We start from the raw sequence: 25,937 nt of genomic DNA on the forward strand, positions 1-25,937 counted from the left end.
TTGTCCGTCATCCTTCTATCCACTTGAATGTTCATCCTTTATTCACACACCCAGCCATCCACCCACAAATCTGGCCATCTATTAACATACCCAATTGTCCATCCACACACTTGACCATACATCTGTCCATCAATTTGCTTAAATACCCATCCAGCTATGCACACACATGACCGTCAGGACTATCCATCCGCTCATTCAGCCACCCATGCACTCACTCGCTCAACCACTCATCTGTCAGCCACTTACAGGCCCTTTCCTCTGTTCACACACTCAGCTGCCCACCCATATCCACTGTCCATCCGTGCATCTGGTTATCCTTCAGTCTGTCTGATGAGCCAACCAGTCATCCGTCAGTGTGTTCATCCATCAGCCAACCAGCCAACCAGCCTCTAAGCAGACACTGGGCATGTGACAGCTACCCGCCGAGACCAGGCTCTTTCAGTGTTCCATGCCATCCTAAAGCACGCACTGCTGAGTGGGCGGAATAGATAAGTGAATACCTCCATGTGGGTTATCGCATGGGACTCTCAGATGTTAGTGCAAACTACAAATTGCGATGGAAGAGTCACAGTGCAGGAATAACCAAGGTTCGTTGTCAGACTTCTGCTTCGCTGGTTTCATCCTCAGAACACTGGAAGGGGCGCCCTGTTTCGGGGCCCCCTTGACTGGTGGGAAACAGATTCGCAGACGGTGAATAACCTGCCCGGAGTGGCTCCGTGCACCTGCTGGGCACCAAAGCCCGTGTCCTCTGCTGTTCCACTCTCCTGCATCCTGGGAGGGAGGAAGCAAGCGTTTGCAGGGTGGCAGCATTGCAAGGGTGGGGGGCAAAGGAGGACCTGGAGGCACCCTACCGACGTCCAGGGACGGTGTGAGATTCTGGGTAAGCCCCTCAGCTTCTGCTGCCCGCGAGTGGCCCGCGGGCCTCCAGGAAGCACGACTCGCAGCTACAGTTTTGCTGTAAAGGACGCAGGTCAGGACAAGTCTGGTGGAGAGACCCAGGGAAGGGTCGTCTCTTCACAGTCAGGGCAGGTCACCTGCTGGCAAATCAGGATGTTTAAACCCGCAAGTTCAGGGTTCTGTTGGGGTTGGCTTGCATGGGTGTAATCAGCCTCCTCCCTAGGCTGAGTGGGGGCCTCTCTGCGGCTCCCGGATCACAAGCTCAGGTGCGGTCTCAGGGCGGGTCCAAAACAGAAGCCCCTCACTGGGGACGCTCGGGGTTTCCACGCTCCCCCGGCTGCGCGCAGACCGGCAGGCGGGCACCAACACCGCTGTGCCCACCTCTGCGGCACAGGCAGCACCCCAGGCCTTTCTCTTCTTGGGATCGCCAACCAGATGGGTCCTTCCACACTGAGCTCACACGTGGTCTTTTTTTTTTAACACCAAAGCACTCTGTATTGGGATGCAGCCGATTAACAGTGCTGCAGTTCCCAGTGAGTAGCACAGGGACTCAGTCATACACACACACGTATCCTTTCTCCCAGACCCCCTCCCCCTAGATGGGCCTTTTCCACGGCTGATGACACCCTGGGGGGCACAGGGACACCCCCCTTCCTTCTGCTGGCCTCCCTTTGGTGGGAGTTCTGCGACTGATATCAGTAACGCTAGAAATAATCATTGGAGACCCTGGAAGCAGGGCATCCCACCCAGGCTCATACACACACGCCTCCAGGCTGCCCTCCCGTGCCGTCCTGAAGCACGCACCATTGAGTGACTGAACAGATAAGTAAACATGCACATGTGGGTTGTCGCACTGTGACAGGACTCTCAGGGGTCCCGATGGGTCTGGCGTGGGGGGAGGCATGTCTGTGACTGACTGCGAGTCACTCTGAGTCCCCTCCCAGCCTGGCGACAGAGCAGGGCCCTTCCACCTTAGGGCCAATGGGTGCATGTGGCACCCCCGGGGGGCCCTTGCCCACCCCTCACTCTCAGCGACGCAGAGCGTCTGGGGAGGTTAAGACCTGTCCGTGGTTCTTGCTCTGTGCCTGGGGTGGGTGGGGAGCTCCAGGGAGGAGGTGGTCCATGAAGCCCCCTGACCTACGCTGGGGAAGAGCAGGTACTGGGCAGGTGCCGGTGGAGGGGGGGCATCCTGGGCGGAGACGAGGGGGGCGCAGCTGGGACCCGCCCCCCCAGGACTCAGCTGCCTCCGAGGGGCTCCCTGCTCCTAGAGCCCGCTGTCCTGGTGTCGGGGCCGTGACTCCCAGCACCCCACTGAGCCCTCCATCAGAGCTCCCAGCCTGCTCAGGAGCGCCCCACCCCTGTCACTCAGGCCCTGCTTCTACGAGACGCGGAGCTGAGCCGGCTGCGGGGGGAGCTGCAGCTGGTACGGCAGGAGGCCCAGGGCCAGCAAGAACAAGCCGAGGTGAGCCCCTCCGGGCCAGAGCCGGACGCCTGGCCTGGCCGCCCACACGGCCCAGCAGGCACAGCGGACCCCAGAGGCACCCGCTCCCTGCCTGCTCCCGGGGGGTCTCCCCTCCACCCCACCCCAGCCACCTGAACCTCAGTTTCCCCCAGATGACCCAGGCTCCCTGCCGGGGGGACAGTGTCTCCATGGGACGAAAAGGTGATGGAACGGGATGGGGCGGGGAGCGTGGGGTGGACCAGGGAGGGGAGGGTGGGCAGGCCCCACGCCCTTGCAGAAGCCGCAGAGGGGAGGGCCTGACACCAGCAAGAGGGGACAGAGCCCGGGTCTGTGCCGCTAGCCCCCCTGGCATGCTGAGGCGCGGCTGCCAGAGGCTCAGAGGCCTCGGCTGACTCTCTGGAGAGTCCCCTCCCAGAGGACAAGCGCAGCTGGGGAGGCCGCGCTGGACCTGAGGCAGAGACTGCCCGGAAAAGACTCTGCAGAAAATTCCGAGCAGGGCGGGAGGGGGCATCCAAGGGGCCGGGAGACCCCAGCAGGCAGCTGCCCGCCTGGGCCAGTGGACAGAGGCCCACAGGGCATGGAGGCCACTGCGGGCAGCCGGCTGGCCACCTGGGGCCCCAAGTCCTCCTCAGGAGTCCACGTCTGGGGGTGGGGCAGGCAACAGCAACCAAGACTCCGGGGAGTAGGGTAGGCCCCTGGGCCCTATGCCCCCAGCCCGTGGGCCCATTTATGGAGTGGGGTGCCGCAGACACCAGGGCTGCTCTGGAGGAGGGGCAGGGCAGGGTGGCAGGACAGGGGGTGGGCTCGGGCAGCTGGTGCGGTCAGGCAGGACCCCGGGGGGCTGGTGGGGAGCAGATAGGAGGGGCAGGGGTGATGGCTCAGGGCAGGGTTGGGGCTGGGGGACAGAACCCCTGCAGGGGTCAGGGCTGATCACAGACGAGGCCAGGCCCGGCTCCCCGCTCCCCTCAGGGCACTCCCTTGGTGCAGCCGGGCCACACCCTGTCCCCTCTGCCTCCTGCCTCTGTGCTCCCGGCCTGGCCACATGCCTTCCCCACTGGTGCCCCATGTGTCCCCAGCCCCAGGGGCGCAGGGTTAGATGCTCCTCTGTTGGTGAACGACTCAGTGAATCCAGAAACGAGTGAGTGGACGGCCCGTGGGCTGCAGGGTCAAGCCCAGAGCTAACCCCACGAGCAGGGCCGTGCTCGGGGCCTGCCCACAAGAGGCCGAGTGGACGTGCCTCCTGACCGAGGGCTGGCCGCCCAGAAGACAGGACCCGGGGAGGCCGTGCAGTTTGCGCCAACCTACCAAACAGCGGGGGGAGGGGCACTGGGTGGGGAGGGTACTGCACTGGGCGGGGGAGGGGCATTGCGTGGAGTAGGGGCACTGGGCAGGGGGAGGGCCCTGGGCAGGGGGTTACTGGGTGGGGGAGGGGCCCTGGGCAGGGGGTTACTGGGTGGGGGAGGGGCCCTGGGCAGGGGGAGGGGCCCTGGGCTGGGAGGGGCACTGGGCAGGGGAGGGGCACTGGGCTGGGAGGAGGAGTGTTGCAATCAGGAGTTGGCTGCCAGGGTGTTTCTTCACCCCCTGCTGCCTGACACGGGACCTGGATCCCCGGATCACTGAGCAGAGCAGCTCCTGGCACCCGGGAAAGTCTTGCCCAAGAGCATCTCTCCCGGGAGCCCCCGCCCTGATCGGTCCCATGCCCGAGGCCAGATGGCCCTTCCATGGGCACAGCCTGGAGGGCTGTAGAAGTTCCCTGGGGTTGGGGGCTCGCTTCCCCGACCTCTGCCCAGCTGCTCCTTCGGCCCACCCTGTGGTCAGGGGACCAGGAAAGACCCCCAAGACCCAGAAGCTGAAGCCCCGGCTGGCAGGGTCCCTTGGGAGCCTTCCCTCGAGCTGACTGGGGTGGAGGCGCCTGCCAGCCCAACTCTTCTAGGAGCTCATAAAAGGTTCTTTCGTCACCTCGGCCTGGAAATTAAAATCCACTGGAGGGGGAGGATGGGAAGAAGAGGCAACCAGGGAACACCAGTTGTTGGTGACCTGCGAGCAGGCCCCCGCGGGTGGAGGGGCTGCGGCCATGCCGTGTGGCGCACCACCACAGGGGCCACCCCTCCCCACCGGGCAAGACAGAGCACTCGCTGCAGCCTCCCTGGGGCCACCCTAGGGGCACAGCCAGGCCTGACGGGCAAGGTGCACTTCTCAGTGCAGAGGGGCAGCCGGGGGTACAGGCGGCACCGGCGGGGCTCCTTCCCCGAAAGTGGGGGCACGCCTGATGGAGCGCCCCCCGCCAGAGCCCTCGAGCACCAGCCTGTGGATCCAGGGGTCCTGGGGGTCACCCCCTGAGCCCCAGTGGTGGCAGCAGCAGGGCCCCGGACGGGGGAGACGGGGCTGGGCCTGAGTTCAGGGAGAGCAGGTGGCGTCCCGTGCACAACAGGAGGGGCTTCAAGGAGCAGGGCGCTCTTGCTCCGGGCGCCCCTTGGTCAGCAGAGGGAGCACCCTGGGCTGGGACCACAGGAAAGCAGAGTCAGGCCAAGCTGGGCCCTTCCCAAAGGGTGTCCGAGCTAGGGGCCTGGCTGCAGGGTCTGAACCAGGATGACCCTGCCCAAGGGCTGCAGGCAGAGCCCCCAACCCTTCCCAGGCATGTCACGAGTTCTTACGCACTTAGAGCTGGGTAGATGCTGGGCGTCCCCCATGCCACGTCCTGCTTGGAAGCTTGGGAGCAGTCAGCTCTTCCGTGGGATCCACATGGGGCCTCTGCCCCCCACCACGCCCCCACGCCCTTCACCACTGTGACCCCTCAGGACCCAGCACCGGGTCAGCCAGAGTGGCAACCCTGCCTCGCGGCGCCTGAGTGAGCCGTCCAGCTGGCCCAGGACGGTGTGCGGGGGCCAAAGCGGACCGCCTGCTGCCCCTACGTGGGGCGGCCCCTTGACCCCACACCGCTTGCTGCACCCCCCAGGCCACCATCAGCACCGTGGCCTCAGAGCTGAAGGCCCTGCAGGCCCAGTTTGAGGATGCCATCTCTGCCCACCAGACGGAGGCCAGGGCCCTGCGCGAGACGCTCCGGGCGCTGGTGGCCCAGCGGAGCAGCACAGGGAGAGAGGTGAGGGGCAGCACGGGGGCTCTGCGGGCACCAGGGACCCCAGCCAGGGGCCACGTCCAACCAGCAGTGGAGAGACCCTGGGCGAGGGGCACTGCCCACCCTGGACGCAGCTCCAGGGTCGGGGTTAGAGGTGTGCTTGGGGGCAGCCATGTGCTACCCTGCCAAGGCCCTGAGGCCAGCTGCAGGCTCCAGGAGCCGGGTGAGGTGTCCTGGGGGGGCCCGGCCAGGAAAGGCCCCAGGCAGGCGAGCGGGCGGGTGAGCGGGCTCAGCAGGCAGATCGGGGAGGTGTTGACGAAGGGCTCTGACAGGCCCAGGGACGCCTGCAGGGGGGAGGGCAGGAGGGCACGGGGTGGGGAGGGGCCGAGGGGCCCGCGACCTCATGCACTCCCGGGCCGGGTGCCAAGGCTGGCAGGGGCGCAGCAAGCGAGGAGAGGGGCTGGGCCCACCCCCCGCACCCCGAGTGGGGCCGCCAGAGGAAGAGAGCGTGATTTAACATGACAGCCTGTTTACTTTGGCCCCAAAGAGAAAGGTCTCTTTTCAACAGATTTCAAAGTCAGGCCTGGTCAGCGACCACACGGGGAAGCAGAGTGAGGCTTTAACACGGGGGCAGCAGGGGGAGGAGCGGGGAGGCTGGGCACATCCGTGCTTGGGGTAAACGGGGAGAGCGCGGCCTCGCGGGGAGTTTGGGTTCCCTGATCGCTGCCCCCAGAAAGGAGAGGGGCCCCAGGAAAGGGCTGGGGTGATGGGGAGGCTGAAGCGGGTAAGGGGGGCAAGGGGAGCAATGGCAGAGAGAGGGAGCCTGGAGAGCCCTCCCAGGCGCCAGGCTGGCCCAGAGTCACCATGGAAACCATAACACTTCACAGCCTTTACACTGGAGGGACATCCAGGCCTCTGGCAGCCCTGCCTGAGATCCACACACGTGTGCGTGTGTACATGTGTCGCACGTGCGTGTGTGTGCATGCACCCACCACGCAGCTCATATGCAGCACATACACCTCCATGCATGTAAAGAACACACTCCCATGCAGAGGAACACAGTGACAGCTCACGTAAATGCATTCACATATGCAAGCACATATGGACAACACACACGCGCAGCAAGCAGCATGCACGAGTCCATGCACACTCGCGTGCATGTGCACCACACACGCGGGTGGACACATAGATGTGTGTGGATGCACACGCCACATGCTCCGTGTGCTCACACGCAGGGCTGGGGCCCGCACAGCCTCTCCCCTGCTTTCCCGCCTCCATGCAGAGCCCTCGGGTCACCTCCCTGCAGGAGATTTCAAAAGAGGCTGTTTATACAATTTCTAGTAAAGAAATAATTATTATAATCACATTAAGCGATTTGGCCGTAAGATTCCTGTAAAAGGGATGGCTGTTCTCACGCGGCGGGGGGAGGGGCCCGCGTTTGTTTTGCTTGTTTTCATCTCCTCAGCCCTGGGAAATGAAAACAGCTTTTTATGATGGATAGGCCCTCTCCCTGGTGCTTGACCTTCAGGGTGGATTTCTGCTGAGCTCGGCGGAAAACGCTGCTCACGGTTGTGGCTCCCACATGTGGGGGGCGGGAGGGGAGCGGAGAGCGGCCCTTCCCAAAAACAGAACAACAAGAACCGTGGGCGGACGCGGGAGCCAGCGGGCCAGAGACCCGGAGAGTGCCCCGCTGCAGCAGCCAGAGTGGGCTCGCTTCAAGCCAGCGCCGGACACCACTCTGCGTGGCTCCCCTGGAGGCTTCCTTCATCTCTTCCTGCAGGGGGGGGACATGCCTTCTCCAGGGTTCCCTGGTCAGAGGGGAGACCCGAGGTCCTGGCCGAGCCTCGGCGAGCCCCCACCCCACAGTCCCTGCGTCCAGGATGGTCTGCCCCTTCCCGGGGTCTGCAGTCCCCTCCAGGCCCCCCAGCAGGGGCTGAGCCCAGGGGTCTGCAGGCAACGTGTGTCCCAGGGCAGTTTGGACCACTGACCCCCCTACCCGCGGTTCAGCTGAGCTCTCAGACTCACAAAACCACTGACTCCCCAGGCCCTGCCTGGAAGCTGTGGGTGAGGAGGCCCCAGTTATGGGGTGACACAGACCGCAGTTCTGGCACGGCGAGTGCCCTTCTCTGGGGCCAGCACAGGCCTGGCAGGGGGCAAGGACGCACCTGCCCCGTCTCCCGGCTTGGCTCGGCACACAGGCCCAGGGCAGCCTGAGGTCGCCACTTGCTCCACAGCCTTCCCTGGGGTTTGAGGCCCTCCATGCTGGCGCAGGCCCCGACACCCGCTCCTGAGATGGCAACAGCCTGGCCCCGGTGGCTCTGCTGCAGCCGGAGAATCATCAGGGAGCCTGCCCAGAGACAGCCCTCCCCACGCCCCATCCTTCCACGGTCCTGTCCCTCCACTCACCTGTCCCTCCACTCCCCACGTCTCCCACTCCACCATCTCTCCACGGTCCTGTCTCTCCACAATCCCGTCTTTCCACGCCCTGTCTCTCCACGCCCCCTTCACCAAGTGGGAGCTGAGGCCGCAGACGGGGCAGGGTTCCAGAGTCCAGGGTACGAGGCGTCTGTCCGCACTGGGGCGGGCAGGCCGGGGCCCCACATCCTCACTGAAGGACAAGAGTGGGCCTGAGGGACAGCAGGTGGGGCCAGTGCACACGGTGGGCAGAGCTATGTCCCTCACAGGCCCTGCTGGCCAGCAACCACGTCCCGGGCATGCGGGGAGGGAGCCCAGTGGTGCTTCAGGATCAGAAAGGGTCAGGGTGCTCCCTGCTGGGGTCTGGGATGGGCCCCCAGGAGCTCCCCTGCAGCCTCAGTGGGCCGGGCAAAGCCAGGCCTCCTGCTTCTCCTTCAAGGCTGGAGGACCCGAGGCAGGGGACACTGCTGCAGCCAGACCCTGGCCCGTGGCCCTCCACCGCCCCTAGAGCCACCCGCTCCCCCTCAGGCCGAGACGCTGCGGGCACAGCTGGACGAGGCCCACGAGGCGCTGGCCGCGCTGCACCGGGAGCTGCAGGGCAGCGAGGAGACCCAGGAGGGGCTGCAAAAGGAGGCCCGGGATGCCCGCCGGGCGCTGGCCGATGTGGCCCGCGAGAAGGACGCGCTGCGGGATTCCAACACCGAGCTGCGGGCCACCCTCCGCCGGGCCGAGCAGGAGAAGGCCAGGTAGGGCGGCCCCCAGGAGCAGCTCCCGCCAGCCAGCCCGATTAGGCCCCGGGGGCAGGGCGGTGGGACACAGGGTGTCCTACAGGGCGGGGCCCGACGATGGTGCAGAGGGCCCACCAGCCAGGCCCGGGTGCCAGCTGCCAGCTGCCCACCCAGACAGTCCACAGTGCAGGCCTGGGAAGGGGAGGCTGGGACGTCGCGGGCCTGTCCCCACCCTTGAGGAGTTCCGTCCAGTAGGGGAGACAGGCCCCGAGCGGCCGGAAGGAGACGGCCAAGGGCTGGGGAGCGAAGGAGGCCCCCCAGGGGCAGGATGGCCTGCAGGGTGCTGCGGCCTTCACAGAGAGCCTCAGAGGGGCCATGGGGGCCGGGACGGGGCTGGGGAGGGGGCTGAGACCTAGGGAGGGGGGCTGAGACCCGGGGAGGGGGTGTAACCTGGGGAGGGGGGTTGAGACCTGGGGAGGGGGTGTAACCTGGGAAAGGGAGCTGAGACCCAGGGAGAGGGCTGAGACCCAGGGAGTGGGGGCACTGAGACCTGGGGAGGGGGTGAGATCAGGGAAGGGGGCTGAGACCTGGGGAGCGGGCGGCTGAGACCCAGGGAGGGGGCTGAGACCCGGGGAGGGGGTGCTGAGACCCGGGGAGGGGTGTGAGACCTGGGGAGAGGTGTGAGAGCCGGGGAGGGGGTGTAACCTGGGGAGGGGGGCTGAGAGCTGGGGAGGGGGTGCTGAGATCAGGGAGGGGGGCTGAGACCCAGGGGGGGTGGGCTGAGACCTGGGGAGGGGGCTGAGATCAGGGAAGGGGGCTGAGACCTGGGGAGCGGGCGGCTGAGACCCAGGGAGGGGGCTGAGACCCGGGGAGGGGGTGCTGAGACCCAGGGAGGGGATGCTGAGACCCGGGGAGGGGTGTGAGACCCGGGGAGGGGGTGCTGAGACCCGGGGAGGGGGTGCTGAGACCCAGGTAGGGGATGCTGAGACCCGGGGAGGGGTGTGAGACCTGGGGAGGGGTGTGAGACCCGGGAAGGGGGTGTAACCTGGGGAGGGGGGCTGAGAGCTGGGGAGGGGGTGCTGAGATCAGGGAGGGGGGCTGAGACCCAGGGGGGGTGGGCTGAGACCTGGGGAGGGGGCTGAGATCAGGGAAGGGGGCTGAGACCTGGGGGTATGAGACCTGGGCGGGGGGAGCTGAGACCTGAGGAGGCGGCTGAGACCCGGGGAGGGGCTGAGACATGGCCCTGGCGAGCGGCGCGGCCATTGCAGAGTCCGACCCAGACAGAGCATGCCCGCAGAGGCTGGGCTTTGGGAAGCTAGGATGGCAGGTAGGGAGATGGCGGCCTGCTGGTCTCCAGGACGGTCCCCTGGGGGTGCCGGAGCCACCCCGCGCTCCCCAGCCTGAGCCCGCCCGCACCCCTCCGTTCAGCTTCAAGCGCTCCACGGAGGAGAGGGAGCAGAAGGTCCTGGTCCTGGAGGAGGCCTGGGCAGCGGCCCAGAAGCAGGCGGGCGAGCTGCGGGCCAGCCTGCGGGAGGCGGAGCGGGCGGCCGTGGACACCCAGCAGCAGCTCCAGGAGCTACGCAGACAGGTGAGGGCGCCACCCTGGGCCCCCACCCCAGGAGCAGCCCCATTCCCGCCTCCAGGCCCCCAGGGCACTGTCCCCAGGCTGGGAGCCGCAGCTGCAGTGCGGCTCAGACCCACGGGGCCCAGGTTGGGCCTGCCAGCGAGACACAAAGGCAAGCCCCAAACTCCCTGGCTTAAAACAATCGCCCTGATGCCCATGGAGCCCGGGAGCCAGAAATCCAGCCAGGGGTTAGCACGGCTCTGCTCCACAAAGATCACACCAAGGAGACCCAGCCACACGGGGCGGAGGGACAGATGGTGGGATTCTCCTGACATACCTTCTCTGGCACCCGGTGCCCGATGCTGGCTGTGGGGGTTCAGCCAGGCAGTGCCCACGACCCCCAGGTGGCCTGGGCTCCTCCCATCATGCTGCCTCCGAGCTCAGGGTGAACAGATGGGCACCACTTCATCAGCCGGCCTTGGCTTCTGAGGCCGCGGCCACTGACACGACCACCTTGGTCTCAAGCTCACCCCAGGGGGGTCCTAGAGCCCCCCTCGTGTGGGAGGCCTGCCAAACGTGAGCACACACTTTTTCAGCTTTCTACAGACACGGCAGTTGGTGAATCGCTGTAGGGACAGGCACAATACACTCCTTGTTCATGTGGCCTGTACACCAGGCATCCTTCACCTCTCTGGGCTCCTCAGGGTCCCGGCCTCAGGATGGGAGGCACCAGCAGGGGCTGGAGAGTGGCTGAAGGGGTCAGCTCCTGGAGGCTGCTCTCCCAAGGGCGCAGAGCAGACTGCAGCCCTGAGTGCGGCGTGACTCAGCTCCTGGAGGCTGCTCTCCCAAGGGCGCAGAGCAGACTGCAGCCCTGAGTGGGGCGTGACTCAGCTCCTGGAGGCTGCTCTCCCAAGGGCGCAGAGCAGACTGCAGCCCTGAGTGCGGCGTGACTCAGCTCCTGGAGGCTGCTCTCCCAAGGGCGCAGAGCAGACTGCAGCCCTGAGTGCGGCGTGACTCAGCTCCTGGAGCCTGCTCTCCCAAGGGCGCAGAGCAGACTGCAGCCCTGAGTGGGGCGTGACTCAGCTCCTGGAGCCTGCTCTCCCAAGGGCGCAGAGCAGACTGCAGCCCTGAGTGCGGCGTGACTCAGCTCCTGGAGCCTGCTCTCCCAAGGGCGCAGAGCAGACTGCAGCCCTGAGTGGGGCGTGACTCAGCTCCTAGAGCCTGCTCTCCCAAGGGCGCAGAGCAGACTGCAGCCCTGAGTGGGGCGTGACTCAGCTCCTAGAGGCTGCTCTCCCAAGGGCGCAGAGCAGACTGCAGCCCTGAGTGCGGCGTGACTCAGCTCCTAGAGCCTGCTCTCCCAAGGGCGCAGAGCAGACTGCAGCCCTGAGTGGGGCGTGACTCAGCTCCTAGAGCCTGCTCTCCCAAGGGCGCAGAGCAGACTGCAGCCCTGAGTGGGGCGTGACTCAGCTCCTAGAGCCTGCTCTCCCAAGGGCGCAGAACAGACTGCAGCCCTGAGTGGGGCGTGACTCAGCTCCTAGAGGCTGCTCTCCCAAGGGCGCAGAGCAGACTGCAGCCCTGAGTGCGGCGTGACTCAGCTCCTAGAGCCTGCTCTCCCAAGGGCGCAGAGCAGACTGCAGCCCTGAGTGGGGCGTGACTCAGCTCCTAGAGCCTGCTCTCCCAAGGGCGCAGAGCAGACTGCAGCCCTGAGTGCGGCGTGACTCAGCTCCTAGAGCCTGCTCTCCCAAGGGCGCAGAGCAGACTGCAGCCCTGAGTGGGGCGTGACTCAGCTCCTAGAGGCTGCTCTCCCAAGGGCGCAGAGCAGACTGCAGCCCTGAGTGCGGCGTGACTCAGCTCCTAGAGCCTGCTCTCCCAAGGGCGCAGAGCAGACTGCAGCCCTGAGTGCGGCGTGACTCAGCTCCTAGAGCCTGCTCTCCCAAGGGCGCAGAGCAGACTGCAGCCCTGAGTGGGGCGTGACTCAGCCTCCCTGCATTCCGTCTGCTGCCCGAGAGGGGGGCCTCTCCCCAGAGCATGTGAGCAGGGGCAGGGGTCAGCACAGCTCGCCAACTACCCCAGCCCCTTCTGGCACAGGGGCCCAGGCAGCCCCATCACAGTGGCTCCTCCATGTCCAGGTGACGACGCTGGAGGCAGAGAACCAGAGAAAGAGCCGGGAGCTGGTGCGGCTGCAGACCCGGGGTGCCCAGGAGCCAAGCCGGCAGGAGGCCCTGGCACTGCAGACGCTGGTGGCTGAGGCGAAGGCCGCCCGCGAGGACTCGCAGTGGGAGGTGGGCGCCCAGCACCCGGGGCTTCCGTCTGGCCGGAACGGGACCGTGCGTGGAGGCCCGGGCACCTCCCGAGGGGCGGGGGTGGCTGCATTTATTCCCCGTTTGCTCACGAGTATTCAGAGGCCCCTCAGCCGACTGCAGAGGGGCACCCTGGGGGCTGGGGCACAGGTCAGGCCGTGGGCAGGGTCTGCAGCAGCAGACAGGGTGTCCACATTGGGAGGGACAGGGCGGACGCTGCAGAGGCACGGTTGGGTCAGGGAGGGCCCGTCTGCCCCGGGGCTGCACCACCCAGAAGAAGGAGAGGACGGTGGCCCAGCGGGAGGTCCCTGGGGACAGGTCCTGGTCGAGGGCAGGGGGCTTGCGGGGTGGGAGTGAAGTGATCGGGAGGAGGGGTGGCCTGGCCACTGGCCTGCGTGTGCTGACGGGACGGCATTCCGCTGGTCCTGTTTACCCCTTTGGAAGCCCATGGCGGGTGCCCTGGACTCAGGACGACCGCGGGTGAGCTGTGGCAGACTGGCTTGGGGCTGGCCCCACACAGGCCCCGGAGCAGGCGGCCTTTGGCCATCACCTTCTCTGGCGAGGGTCGTGTGGCTGCCAGCCAGGCTCTATGCTGCCTGCCGGGACCTGCTTGGTGGTCCTGGGGTGCTCTCACCACCTGGGCTCAGGGGTCCCCGCTGCCAGACATGCTTTGGGAGGCAAGTCAAGGGTCCCCCGGCTGTGACACCCCAAGGACGGGGTGAGGCCGAGATGCCTGGTGAGTCTTGGAGGGTCTGGAGCCCCCACACCCGTCCCACAGGTCCGGAGGCTGCGGCGGATGCTGGCAGAGGTGGAGGCCCAGGCCAAGACCCGGGAGAAGCACCTGGAGCGGCAGCTCTGCGAGAGCCGAGGGTCCGAGCGGGCCCTCTGGGCTGAGCTGCATGGCGTCGCCCGGAAGCTGCTGCAGGCCGATGGCGTGGCCGACAGCCTCCAGGCTCGCCCGGACAGGGCCTGTGGCCGGGCCCACGGCCTCAAACAGGAGCCGGCCCGCGCCGAGGGCACCCGGCGGGAAACGGAGGGCCAGCGGGGCCAGCTGTGGTCCATGCTCCGCCCCAGCGTGGGGCTCCACGGATGGAGCCCTGTGGCCTCTCCTGAGCCAGCAGGGCCCCCCACCAGAGGTCAGTGCCCTCCACGCCCACCCTGTCACCCACCCGGGGCGCCCCAGCCCCCCCGGGGCTCTCCCTCGCTCCCCGAGAGTGAGGCCAGCAGCGTGAGGGGTCGGGGCGCCTGTGCCTCTGTGTTCACCCCCCACCGCGCCCAGCGGTAGTCCGCGCCCCCACCGCTCCCAGTGGCCATCTGCACCCTCACTGCGCCCCCAGCGCACCCAGCGGTCACCTCTGTCCTCAGGCTCAGAGGGCAGGTCCCGCTCGCTGCTCTGGTGGCTCTCGCCCGGCCCTGGAGCCCGCAGGGCAGAAGGGGCCCGGGCCTCCATAAGGGACGCCCAGAGGGACCTGACGCAGAAGCTGTGGGATGCCCAGTGGAAAGGGTAAAGAGAGTTGCTAGGACACGCCCGGGGGGCTTAGCAGGGTGGGGAGGAGACTCTCACTCGGGCTGCAGGCCTTCTGTCTGTCCCCCCTGGCTCTGCTGAGACCCTGGCGGGACCTGGTAGGACAAACACCACTAAACACTCGAGCCACTGGAAGCCCAGCTTCCCCCTTGTCTGGCTGTCTCTGTGCTCCGCCAGCCACAGGGCCCATCCTCCGAGGACCCATCCCAGGGGCTGGCCAGGTTACCCCAGAGTGCTTCGGTGACCTGCACTCTGGGGACCAAGCCCCCACCCCGCTGCCCTGGGGACCCCCATGAGCCCTTCCCTGAGCAGCCCTGAGCTGCCCCACCGTCAGCCGCCAGCCGGGCATGTGGACTGCCTGCCCACCCACGGGCTGCCCCCAACCTCAGTCCCCCCCAGGACGTCTGGCGCTCCCAGGCGGGGGGCCTGAGTGCCTGGTAGGGCGAGGCTGAGAGCGAGCCCACCTGGGCCCTCAGCCGCATAGGGCAGCTGCAGAAGGCGCTGGCCGTGGCAGAGAAGGGGACCTCCTGCCTCTGCCCTGCCCCGGGTGCCATGGCGCGGGTCATCCTAGGAAACGCCAGGCTTGGGCCCCAGGGGCTGCCCTCAGAGCACACACCCACCGAGGGCATTTTGCACTTGGCAGCCGGCGGTCTTTCTCAGCCGTGCTTCCGCATCACAAGAGAGTCTAGTCCAGAGACCTCCAGGGCCTCCACGCCACGGCGCCCAGCTCGTCTGCAGTCACGTGGCCCTTCCCCCGCTAGGTCCCTGCCCTGCGTCACCCCCTCAGAGAGAGGGCCGCTGCCCTGCTGGTCACCCCGCCTCATTTCTGTACCCTCCCCCTACTGGGTCTGCTCAGGAGGCAGGCCGGGGCCTACCACAGCGTCCAAGGGAGGGGCTTCCGGGGGCAAAGCCAGAAGGAGAGAAGGCTGGGTGGGGAAGGATCACCTCCCCTAGGGACCTTGAGCTTCCAGGCAGGACAAGTAGAGCAGGGGACGATCAGACGGAGGCCTCTCCACCAGCTGGGTGTCGGCCACCTAGACCCACGGCGCCTCAGTCTCCCGGGCCATGCAGGTGCCTCCCGAACCTGGGAGCCAGGCGAGTGGTCCCGCTTGCCCCCCAGGCTGGCACCAGGTGGAGGACAAGCTGAGCAGTGCACAAGCCATGTGGGCTCTGCAGGAGGAGGCGCTCCCGAGGCTGCAGGCGAGGCGCCCAGCATGTGTGGCGGGCTATAAGAGGTGGAGGCTGCAGGTGGCGAGCACCCACACCCCAGGGCAGTGGGGGGACGGGGAGGCCGAGAGGGCTGCTGAGGAAGGAGAGGTTTCAGCTGCCCGTGGTCAGAGGCCGCTGAGCTGGCTGAAGCAGATGGCCCCCAGGCACACTGGGCCCCACAGAGCTGACTCCTCAGGGTTGACCAGAGCAGAGCATCTTTGAGGTGGTCCAGCCCTTACTTTACAGACTGGGGAAACTGAGTCCTGAGCAGGGAGCAACTTGGCCCCCATGGCACAGCAAGCAAGGGGCAGGGTCAAGACAGGCTGCAACCACCCAGATCTGTGCTCTCAGGGCAGGGAGAGGTGACACTGGCCCAGCCTAGGCGCTCTCCAAGTGTGCGGGGTCGGGGGTCAGGTTTACCCGCCGTGGGACCAGGTCCTGGCTGGGAGCTTGTGAGGTGCCCAGGCACTGGGGGAGGGGCTGAGAGAGCAGAGGAGGGGCCCAGGCTGTGTTTCGTTTCACATGTATGTTCACGTGTATCTGTTCCACACACATTTAAAAGCCATTTCCTGTTTGCAGGTTACAATTTTCAAAATGTCTCTATTAAATTAACCTCACAAATGCAACTTTCACATACTCCATCCGCATTCTGTCTCCTGAGTTTATCAGAGCTAAGAATCACGTGTTGAATTTTCCCACTACAATTACTGGGAGGCAATGTCTCCTCTTATTTCTATCAGTCTTTAATTTCTGATTTCTGTGACACACTCTGTCTAACGTGAACTGGAAGCTTCTGTGCCCTGTCCCACGCTATTTGTCTTGAATTCTACTCTGCTCCGTGCTGGCAGTGCCACCCCACCCCACCACCCCGACCTTGGACTCTGCACTTGACTCTGTGTGTATTTGGCCGTCACTTCGTCAGCCTCCCTTCAGTTCAGCTCAGTCGCTCAGTCGTGTCCGACTCTGTGACCCCGTGGACTGCAGCACGCCAGGCCTCCCTGTCCATCACCAACTCCCGGAGTTCACTCAGACTCATGTCCATCAACTCAGTGATGCCATCCAACCATCTCATCCTCTGTCTTCCCCTTCTCTCCCGCCTTGAATCTTTCCCAGCATCAGGGTCTTTTCAAATGAGTCAGCTCTTCGCATCAGGTGGCCAAAGTACTGGAGTTTCAGCTTCAACATCAGTCCTTTCAATGAACACTCAGGACTGATTTCCTTTAGGATGGACTGGTTGGATCTCCTTGCTGTTCAAGGGACTCTCAAGAGTCTTCTCCAACACCACAGTTCAAATGCATTGGTTCTTCAGTGCTCAGCTTTCTTCATAGTCCAATTCTCACACCCATACATGACCACTGGAAAAACCGTAGCTTTGACTAGATGGACCTTTGTTGGCAAAGTAACGTCTCTGATTTTTAATATGCTCTCTAGTTTGGTCATAGCTTTTCTTCCAAGGAACAAGTGTCTTTTAATTTCATGGCTGCAGTCACCATCTGCAGTGATTTTGGAGCCCCCCAAAATGAAGTCTGTCACTGTTTCCATTGTTTCCCATCTATTTGCCATGAACTGATGGGACCAGGTGCCACAATCTTCGTTTTCTGAATGTTGAGCTTTAAGCCAACTTTTTCACTCTCCTCTTTCACTTTCATCAAGAGGCTCTTTAGTTCTTCTTCGCTTTCTGCCATAAGGGTGGTGTCATCTGCATATCTGAGGTTATTGATATTTCTCCCAGCAATCTTGATTCCAGCTTGTGCTTCATCCAGCCTGGCATTTCACATGATGTACTCTGCATACAAGTTAAACAAGCAGGGTGACAATATCCAGCCCTGACGCACTCCTTTCCCGATTTGGAGCCAGTCTGCTGTTCCGTGTCAGGTTCTGACTGTTGCTTCTCCGCCTGCACACAGTTTCTTGGGAGGCAGGTCAGGTTTTCCGGTGTTCCCGTCTCTCGAAGAAATTAAAGCTGTGTGCTGCCTGCACTCTGCTTCTCTCCCGTCGCTGACAGGACACTCCCTGCTGTGACGCCCCCTTTGTGTCCTTTTACTTGGGGGCCGTGTATGCGTGTTTCCCCCACCCCAGCCCCCCTTCCCTCCAGCGTCTGCACGTGGCGTCACAGCTCCTCCCCTTCCTGGTCGCCTCTGGGGCAGGCGGCACTGTAACGGAAGCACTTTGCCTGCTGCTCAGTGTTAAGCGTGAAGAGAAAGCGTGCATCTCCTGAGCTCAGGGACCCCTTGGCTGGACCCTGGGCCTCCCAGCTGCAGAGCGTGTACACCTGTGCCTCTGGGCCTACAGAGCCTGCTCTGCTCTGGGCGGTTCCCACTGAAACCTCGCTGCAGCCCGCCCTCCGCTCGGCCCCGCCCTCCTTGCTGACCTTGAACTTCACCTTCCTGTCACCGTGCTTGGGCACTCAGGGTCTCAGAGAGCTCAGCTGCCCTGGCTGCTCTCCCTGCCTCCCCGAGGCCCTGGGCAAGCCCTCATGTTTTCACTGAGGATGGTTCACTCTCTGGCTCCGGCTCTGGTCTCACCTTCTTGAGAAAGGTTCTGACACGATTCGCATTTCTCACTTTTCAATTCAAGACCCTCAGATCAGACTCTGGGGACTGGCTGCTCTCCTGAACCATAGCTGACAGCAACTCACTTGCTAATTCTTTTTCCTTCTTTCAAGAAGGGGGTCTGGTCTTGTTCCAAGCTGGGGTACAGAGGTTTCATGCGTCTCTGCCCAGACATTTCAGGCTCAAAGGGAAGGCAGAGAGCCAGATTCCAAGGGGAGCCACAGGGGGCCGTGGGGAGACATGAGAGAGCCATGGGGAGGTGTGGGGGAGCCACGGAGAGATGTGTAGAGACAGGGGGAGATGTGGGGAGCATTGGGAGTTGTGGGGAGGTATGGGGAACCATGGGGAGATGTAGGGAGATATGAGGAGATGTAGGGAGATGTGTGGAGATATAGAGAGATATATAGAGATATGAGGAGATGTGGGGAGAAGTGGGGAGATGTGGGGAGATGTGTGGAGACATGAGGAGATATAGGGAGATGTGTGGAGATATAAGGAGATATAGGGAGATATATGGAGATATGAGGAGATGTGGGGAGATGTGTGGAGACATGAGGAGATGTGTGAAGATGTGGGGACGTGTGTGGAGATGTGGGGAGATGTGTGGAGATGTGGGAGATATGAGGAGATGCAGGGAGATGTAGGGACATGTGAGGAGATGTGGGGAGATGTGGGGACCTGTGTGGAGACACGGGGAGATATGAAGAGATGTGGGGACATGTGTGGAGCTGTGGGGAGATATGAGGAGATGTGGGGAGATATGAGGAGATGTGTGGAGATGTGGGGACATGTGTGGAGATGTGGGGAGATATGAGGAGATGTGTGGAGATGTAGGGACATGTGTGGAGATGTGGGGACATGTGTGGGGATGTGGGGAGATATGGGGACATGTGTGGAGATGTGGGGACATGTGTGGAGATGTGGGGAGATGTGGGGACATGTGTGGAGATGTGGGGAGCTATGAGGAGATGTGGGGAGATATGAGGAGATGTGTGGAGATGTGGGGACATGTGTGGAGATGTGGGGAGATGTGGGGACATGTGTGGAGATGTGGGGAGATATGAGGAGATGTGTGGAGATGTGGGGACATGTGTGGAGATGTGGGGAGATATGAGGAGATGTGTGGAGATGTGGGGACATGTGTGGAGATGTGGGGAGATATGAGGAGATGTGGGGAGATATGAGGAGATGTGGGAAGATATGTGGAGATGTGGGGAGATGTGAGGAGATGTGTGCAGATGTGGGAACATGTGTGGAGATGTGGGGAGATGTGGGGACATGTGTGGAGATGTGGGGAGATATGAGGAGATGTGTGGAGATGTGGGGACATGTGTGGAGATGTGGGGAGATGTGGGGACATGTGTGGAGATGTGGGGAGATGTGGGGAGATATGAGGAGATGTGGGGAGATATGTGGAGATGTGGGGAGATATGAGGAGATGTGGGGAGATATGAGGAGATGTGTGGAGATGTGGGGACATGTGTGGAGATGTGGGGAGATATGAGGAGATGTGTTGAGATGTGGGGAGATATGAGGAGATGTGTGGAGATGTGGGGACATGTGTGGAAATGTGGGGAGATATGAGGAGATTTGGGGACATGTGTAGAGTTGTGGGGAGATGTGTGGAGATGTGGGAACATGTGTGGAGATGTGGGGAGACGTGTGGAGATGTGGGGACATGTGTGGAGATGTGGGGAGATATGAGGAGATGTGGGGAGATGTGGGAACATGTGTGGAGATGTGGGGAGATGTGGAGACATGTGTAGAGTTGTGGGGAGATGTGTGGAGATGTGGGAACATGTATGGAGATGTGGGGAGACGTGTGGAGATGTGGGGACATGTGTGGAGATGTGGGGAGATATGAGGAGATGTGGGGAGATATGAGGAGATGTGTGGAGATGTGGGAACATGTGTGGAGATGTGGGCAGATGTGGAGACATGTGTAGAGTTGTGGGGAGATGTGTGGAGATGTGGGGACATGTGTGGAGATGTGGGGAGATATGAGGAGATGTGTGGAGATGCGGGAACATGTGTGGAGATGTGTGGAGATGTGGGGACATGTGTGGAGATGTGGGGAGATATGAGGAGATGTGGGGACAGGTGTGGAGATGTGGGGAGATATGAGGAGATGTGTGGAGATGTGGGGACATGTGTGAAGATGTGGGGAGATATGAGGAGATGTGGGGAGATATGAGGAGATGTGGGGACATGTGTGGAGATGTGGGGAGATATGAGGAGATGTGGGGAAATATGAGGAGATGTGGGGAGATATGAGGAGATGTGTGGAGATGTGGGAACATGTGTGGAGATGTGGGGAGATATGAGGAGATGTGTGGAGATGTGGGGAGATATGAGGAGATGTGTGGAGATGTGGGGACATGTGTGAAGATGTGGGGAGATATGAGGAGATGTGGGGAGATATGAGATGTGGGGACATGTGTGGAGATGTGGGGAGATATGAGGAGATGTGTGGAGATATGAGGAGATGTGTGGAGATGTGGGGACGTGTGTGGAGATGTGGGGAGCTATGAGGAGATGTGGGGAGATATGAGGAGATGTGGGGAGATATGAGGAGATGTGGGGAGATATGAGGAGATGTGTGGAGATGTGGGGAGATATGAGGAGATGTGTGGAGATGTGGGAACATGTGTGGAGATGTGGGGAGATGTGGAGACATGTGTAGAGTTGTGTGGAGATGTGGGGAGATATGAGGACATGTGTGGAGATGTGGGGAGATATGAGGAGATGTGGGGAGATATGAGGAGATGTGGGGAGATGCGGGAACATGTGTGGAGATGTGGGGAGATATGAGGAGATGTGGGGACATGTGTGGAGATGTGGGGAGATATGAGGAGATGTGGGGAGATATGAGGAGATGTGGGAAGATATGTGGAGATGTGGGGAGATGTGAGGAGATGTGTGCAGATGTGGGGACATGTGTGGAGATGTGGGGAGATGTGGGGACATGTGTGGAGATGTGGGGAGATATGAGATGTGTGGAGATGTGGGGACATGTGTGGAGATGTGGGGAGATATGAGGAGATATGGGGGAGATATGGGGACATGTGCAGAGATGTGGGGAGATGTGCGGAGATGTGGGAACATGTGTGGAGAGGTGGGGAGACGTGTGGAGATGTGGGGACATGTGTGGAGTTGTGGGGAGATATGAGGAGATGTGGGGAGATATGAGGAGATGTGGGGGAGATGTGGGGACATGTGTGGAGATGTGGGGAGATATGAGGAGATGTGGGGGAGTGGCACCAGAGGCATTGCTGAGTCCCCCAGAACTTTTCTGTTCCGGGAATAGGGAGTGCGGCCTGACCTCAGAGAACAGCTGGAGCCCTTCCTGGTGACTCAACCCCTATGACCTTGGTCCCTGAAGGTCAACCCCCAACCCCTGCACCCCTCCAGCCTGACTTCTGAGGTCCCTACAAGGGGTTCCCACATGGGGTTCCCACATGGGTTCCCACATGCGGGTCCGACATGGGTCCCCACATGGGCTCCACTCGGGTGCTGACAGCATCTTCAGGATGTTGTTTACATCTCTCTGCCCACACTCATTTTTTGCTTGGCCAAGTGTTTAGCAGAGCATGTGTGCTAAAATCTATCCATATTATGTCCAATTTTTCTAAGAATCCTGGCAACTATCGATTCTCCTATTTTGGGGCCAGTTGGCTTCATCTGTTCTCCATCTTTCGGGAACCCTCAAAGTCCCTGACTCCAGCTCTGAGGAAAGTTTCCCAGTTTCTGTGATCTGCTGGCCATTGCAGTGGGCGCCGGGGAGGGGTTTCAGGCGCCCCTAAGTCAGCAGAGGCCCCTGGCACGCCCGCACTACCAGGGAACCTGAGCTGCAGTGTTTCCCGCTGGCCGGGCACTCAGGACTCACGGCCACACACCCACAGCGCGTCCAGGCCAGGTGGCCAGGCTGCCAGTGTGAGCTAGAGCAAGGCCTGCCTTTTACAACATCTTTCACTTTCACGGACTGGATTTTCCCCCGTTTCACATAAGCCAATGTGTTTGTCAAGAGAAAGTTAATTAAAAACATATTTTTCTAATTAAATGGTAGGCTGTGCTATGCAAACAGTAAGATTCTTGTTTGAGAACAAACCACCCCCCGCTTCCCGCCGTTTCCAGGGCTACCCTGGGAATTCAATGGATCAACAACGCAGACCCGAGCCCTGAGGTTAGGACACGCGCGAACACAGGCCCCCGGGGGCCCGGAGGCCGCTGGTGGCCCAGCCAGCGCAGGCGCAGCGGGGGGCCTGGCGCCCGCCCACTGGGAGAGGCTGCCCGAGGCTGTCCTCGGCCCAGAGCCAGGTCACGGACTCAATGGCTCGGAGGGCTCACGGCAGCCTCCTGGCACCCAGGCATGCCACGTCCACCAGCTCGCCACACGCCCTCCACACCCTCCTCTTCCACAGAGAGCTTGCCTCCAGGGCCTGAATCAGGCTTCCGTCCAGGTTCTAGAAGCAAAGCGGGGAGCGGCTCGGCCTCCCGGGCCGGAGGCACTGGCCCGCGCTGTGGCTGGAGTGGATTCCTAATGTTTGATCAAGAATGTCTGTGTTCCTTTAGGGTGCCATACTTACCCGAGTTCTTTAATATGTTACATGTATTTTATTTTCATAAAATGAATTGATGAGCTTTCCATGTTTTTCTGTCACCTGAGAGAGTCTAAACTGCCTCAGAGTTAAGCTTTCTTGAAAGGCTGCATTGAACTTAACCGCAAGCTCCCTGACTCGCCTGTCGTCTTAAATAACCATTTGAATTCCCTCTCCCAACTCTTCCCCCTTGGTCTGTTTCAGTTTTCCATCTCTTCTGGGGTCAGTTTTTGACATTTGGAAGTCACTCATCCCATATTTTTTAATGCACCACCAGGGAATCACTCTCATATTTAACCATTATTTACACGTGTTGTTGTTGCTCATTCACTAAGTCGTGTTTGACTCTTTGCAAACCCACAGACTGCAGCACACCAGGCCTCCCAGTCCATCACCATCTCCCGGAGTTTGCTCAAATTCATGTCCATTGAGTCGGTGATGCCATCCAACCATCTCATCCTCTGTTGTCCCCTTCTCCTCTCCTGCCTTCAATCTTTGCCAGCATCAGGGTTTTTTCAAATGAGTCAGCTCTTCGCATCAGGTGGCCAAAGTACTGGATCTTTAACTTCAGCATCAGTCTTTCCAATGAATATTCAGAGTTGATTTCCTTTAGGATGGACTGGTAGTTAGATTTCATTTATATCTGTAGTTACATCTGTTTCTGTCCCTGATGTTAAGAGATTTTTGTTTCTATTTAACTTGCCAACAGTTCATCTGTTTTATTGGCCTTTTCAAAGAATTAACTTTTATCTCTTTTCTCCTTTTTGTTCATTTTTATCCCTAATAACATCCTCTTTTTGTTGTTGTAACATTTCTGATTTCTTCGATTATATAAGTGATGTACTTATGTTTGGGCTTATTCTTTCAATAGTAAACGTATTCAATATTAGCCCATTTTCCTTCATCATGGTTTTCAATATAATTCTTCCCCCCTCCCTTTTTTTTAACCAATTTTCTAGGAGTTTGTGTCTTTATTTCTTCTTTTGTTCAAAGGTTATTTGTTAATGGAAGAATAATTAAAGCTTGTGTCTCTTTTCGTCACTTGTCTTACTGGAGAGCGAGCTGGCTCTGGGCGGTTACAAGCTTTTGATCGGCTTCCAGATAATCTGCTCTTTGCTTATGCGCCTGCTCTCTCGGTTGTTGATTTTGGTTGTTGATTTGTTGGTTCAGTTTTGTCTACTTGTTTGTGGTACATTTGGAGGGAAACTGGACAAGTTGATAGCAGTTTATAGAGAATAGATGTTTGAGATTTTCCAAGGGATTTTGAAAGAGAATAAGAAAACTGACTGCATCAGTATCGTGGTGAAAGCAGCAGAGGCCGGCGGGAGGGCGAGCAGGGAGGCAAGCAGGGAGGCAAGCAGGGCAGAGTCCAGAAGCGTCCAGCTGCCAGGAACCCACAGCAGACATGGCCTCCGTCCGGGCCGCTGAGGCCCACTGTCTGAAGAGAAGGGCTCTGCCCCTTACACGTGAGCTCTTCCCAGTGACGGTTCTGTCCCAGGACTGGCCAGAGGGCTCCGGGCTCCCAGAGGGCAGGACCAGGCGGCTGTACCTGCCGCCCATGCCCACCCGCACTGGACGTTGCCCAACCGACGAACAGACCGATCCAAGTCACCAGTGGATGAGAAGGTTGAGGACCTAAGCCCAAGAGCTCAGAGGGACGGGCTGGGGGTAGCAGCAGGCTCTGCTCTTGTGCAACAGGCTGGGTGATGAGTGTCACCCCCGCCTGCAGTGCTGGTGCCTGAAGCGTTTCCGCCTCTGTGACCCCCGTGTTCCGGCAGCCCTCATACGAGGGGGGACCCCACAGTTCTCCTATCCTTCCCTTGGTCCCGACAGGAACCCCATGAAATCGCATCACACCCGTCCACAGGACGGAAACCCAGGCTGGGAGCTGGTCCAAGGGTGCACACGAAGCCCCAGCCCCTTCCTCAAACCCAGGAGCTGCCGGAGTGGGCTGTCAAGCCTGGGCAGGAGGGCCGGGCGGCGTGCACGCCTGCAGCTGCACCCCACTCTGAGTGCTGTGGGCTGGTGACGCTGGCTCGGCCAGCCCCCACCTGTCTCAGGATCAGGGCTCAGAAAAGCCACCCAAGGAGGAGACTGACTCAGTGGGGCACATGAAGGGGGCCCATGCCATTAGTACCGCAATCATTCCAGTTACAGAATCCCGTACAAGCCGCGTCAGCACAAGAGCAGCGTAATGCTCCACAGGAGTGCCTGTGCCTCCTTAAGACCGTGAAACGGTTAAGCCATATTTGAGGGAAACTTCTGCTTTTCTACTGGAAAATGTATACAAACAGAAAACTGTCATTTCCAAAATTACAAAGAAGGGTGAAACTTCAATTTTAGGTACAAGCGTTGCTCTCCTTCTTTAGTTAAAGTCCTAAATAGTCAGAACCCCAAAAATCCATGCAGGGCCACTCTGCCTGCCTTCCTCACCCAGCCTGGGACGGGACCCCAGTCACGGCCCTGCCCTCCCGTGAGCCCGTCCTCCTCCCGCATTCATTGAAAACTGACCAGGAAAGGCTGTGAGAACCCCTTAGTTACCCCGCTCCTTGTGAACCACGAGTCTGCTGCCTGAGCCTGTAACCCGAGGGCTGAGCCTGGTGGGTCATCAGGGTCTCTGCCTTCGGGTCCCCTCTCTGGCTCTGTGCCCCCCACAACTCACACCCCGCCCCTCGCCGCTGTCCTGTCTCCCCTCCCCCAGCCAGGTTTCTGGAAGGGCTGCCCGCCTCCTGTCCCCAGACCTTCAGCGCCCCAACCCCGCCGCCTCACACACAGAGACCACCAGCAACTTGGTCCGGTCCAGAGGGTCCTTTGGGGCCTGATTCTCCGGCCTCTGGAGCATCCCGCACAAGGGGCCCCCCTGTCCCTCCCGAGCTATGCCAGCTCGCTGAGCCTCCCGGGGCTGTGTCTCCTCTTCTCTCTGCTCTAAAGTCCATTTGCCGCCCCTTCCTAGCCCGAGCCGCCGCGGGCTCCCTGAGGACAATCTCGGGGAGCCCAGTTCGCCTCCCTCGCCCCCTCACCTCCGCCTTCCCACTCAGCCGCCCACAATAGGACACCATGCATTCCCAGAGGCCCAGGCCCACTGTGCTGGCTCCAGCCCCGGACACAGGGCACCATCGCCTCTCACTGAGGCTCTGAGCCGGGTGGAGGGCGGGCGGGCTCGTGGCCCTGGGCTGTCAGGCTAGGAAGGCAGTGGGCAGCACCAGGCTCGGGCTGAGGAGGAAGCCCCAGCGTCCCGGGAGCACACGACGAGCCCCGAGGAAGCAGGGCGCACGTGGTGGGCATGGGGCCGAGCCCCACAGGCCGGCGAGCTTCCGAGGACTACTGGGGTCTTTATTCCAAGCTCCGGGAGTGGGGCAGGGACGACGCTTGTCTTCCGAGGCCACTCTGACCACAGGGAAGTGCCTTTGCCCACAGAAGGCCAACAAGGCCTCCTTCTAGAACTCTCCCCACCAGACGTGGCACCGAACTGTCTGAGGGGTGCCCACTGTACTCGACCTGTTCTTGCTTCTTTACACGCCGCCCCTGCACGTGGTCCAGGCAGACACCTGGTGCCGTCGCGTCCTCTGGAGCACACCTGGGCTGTGCCCCCAGGACCGCCTGAGTCTGCC

The 25,937-nt window shown here is 61.4% G+C and overlaps 1 protein-coding gene across 8 annotated transcripts in view; it reads left to right on the forward strand.

Moving 5' to 3' along the window:
- Positions 1-25,937, forward strand: part of CROCC2 (ciliary rootlet coiled-coil, rootletin family member 2) — a 76,971-nt gene that overhangs the window by 44,547 nt on the left and 6,487 nt on the right. For 5 of the 8 annotated variants that reach the window (XM_061412902.1, XM_061412905.1, XM_061412899.1 and 2 more), the window contains exons 20-25: positions 2,267-2,359; positions 5,316-5,459; positions 8,379-8,596; positions 10,007-10,166; positions 12,272-12,424; positions 13,221-13,578. In XM_061412902.1, coding sequence (XP_061268886.1) covers positions 2,267-2,359; positions 5,316-5,459; positions 8,379-8,596; positions 10,007-10,166; positions 12,272-12,424; positions 13,221-13,578 — 1,126 coding nt within the window. Of the gene's footprint in view, positions 1-2,266; positions 2,360-5,315; positions 5,460-8,378; positions 8,597-10,006; positions 10,167-12,271; positions 12,425-13,220; positions 13,579-14,610; positions 16,690-22,689; positions 24,669-25,937 lie in introns of those variants that run through there. The other 3 variants (XM_061412906.1, XM_061412904.1, XM_061412903.1) reach the window with 3 other exon arrangements.

Source organism: Bos javanicus, chromosome 3 (assembly GCF_032452875.1).
Source record: "Bos javanicus breed banteng chromosome 3, ARS-OSU_banteng_1.0, whole genome shotgun sequence".
Taxonomy (NCBI): domain Eukaryota; kingdom Metazoa; phylum Chordata; class Mammalia; order Artiodactyla; family Bovidae; genus Bos; species Bos javanicus.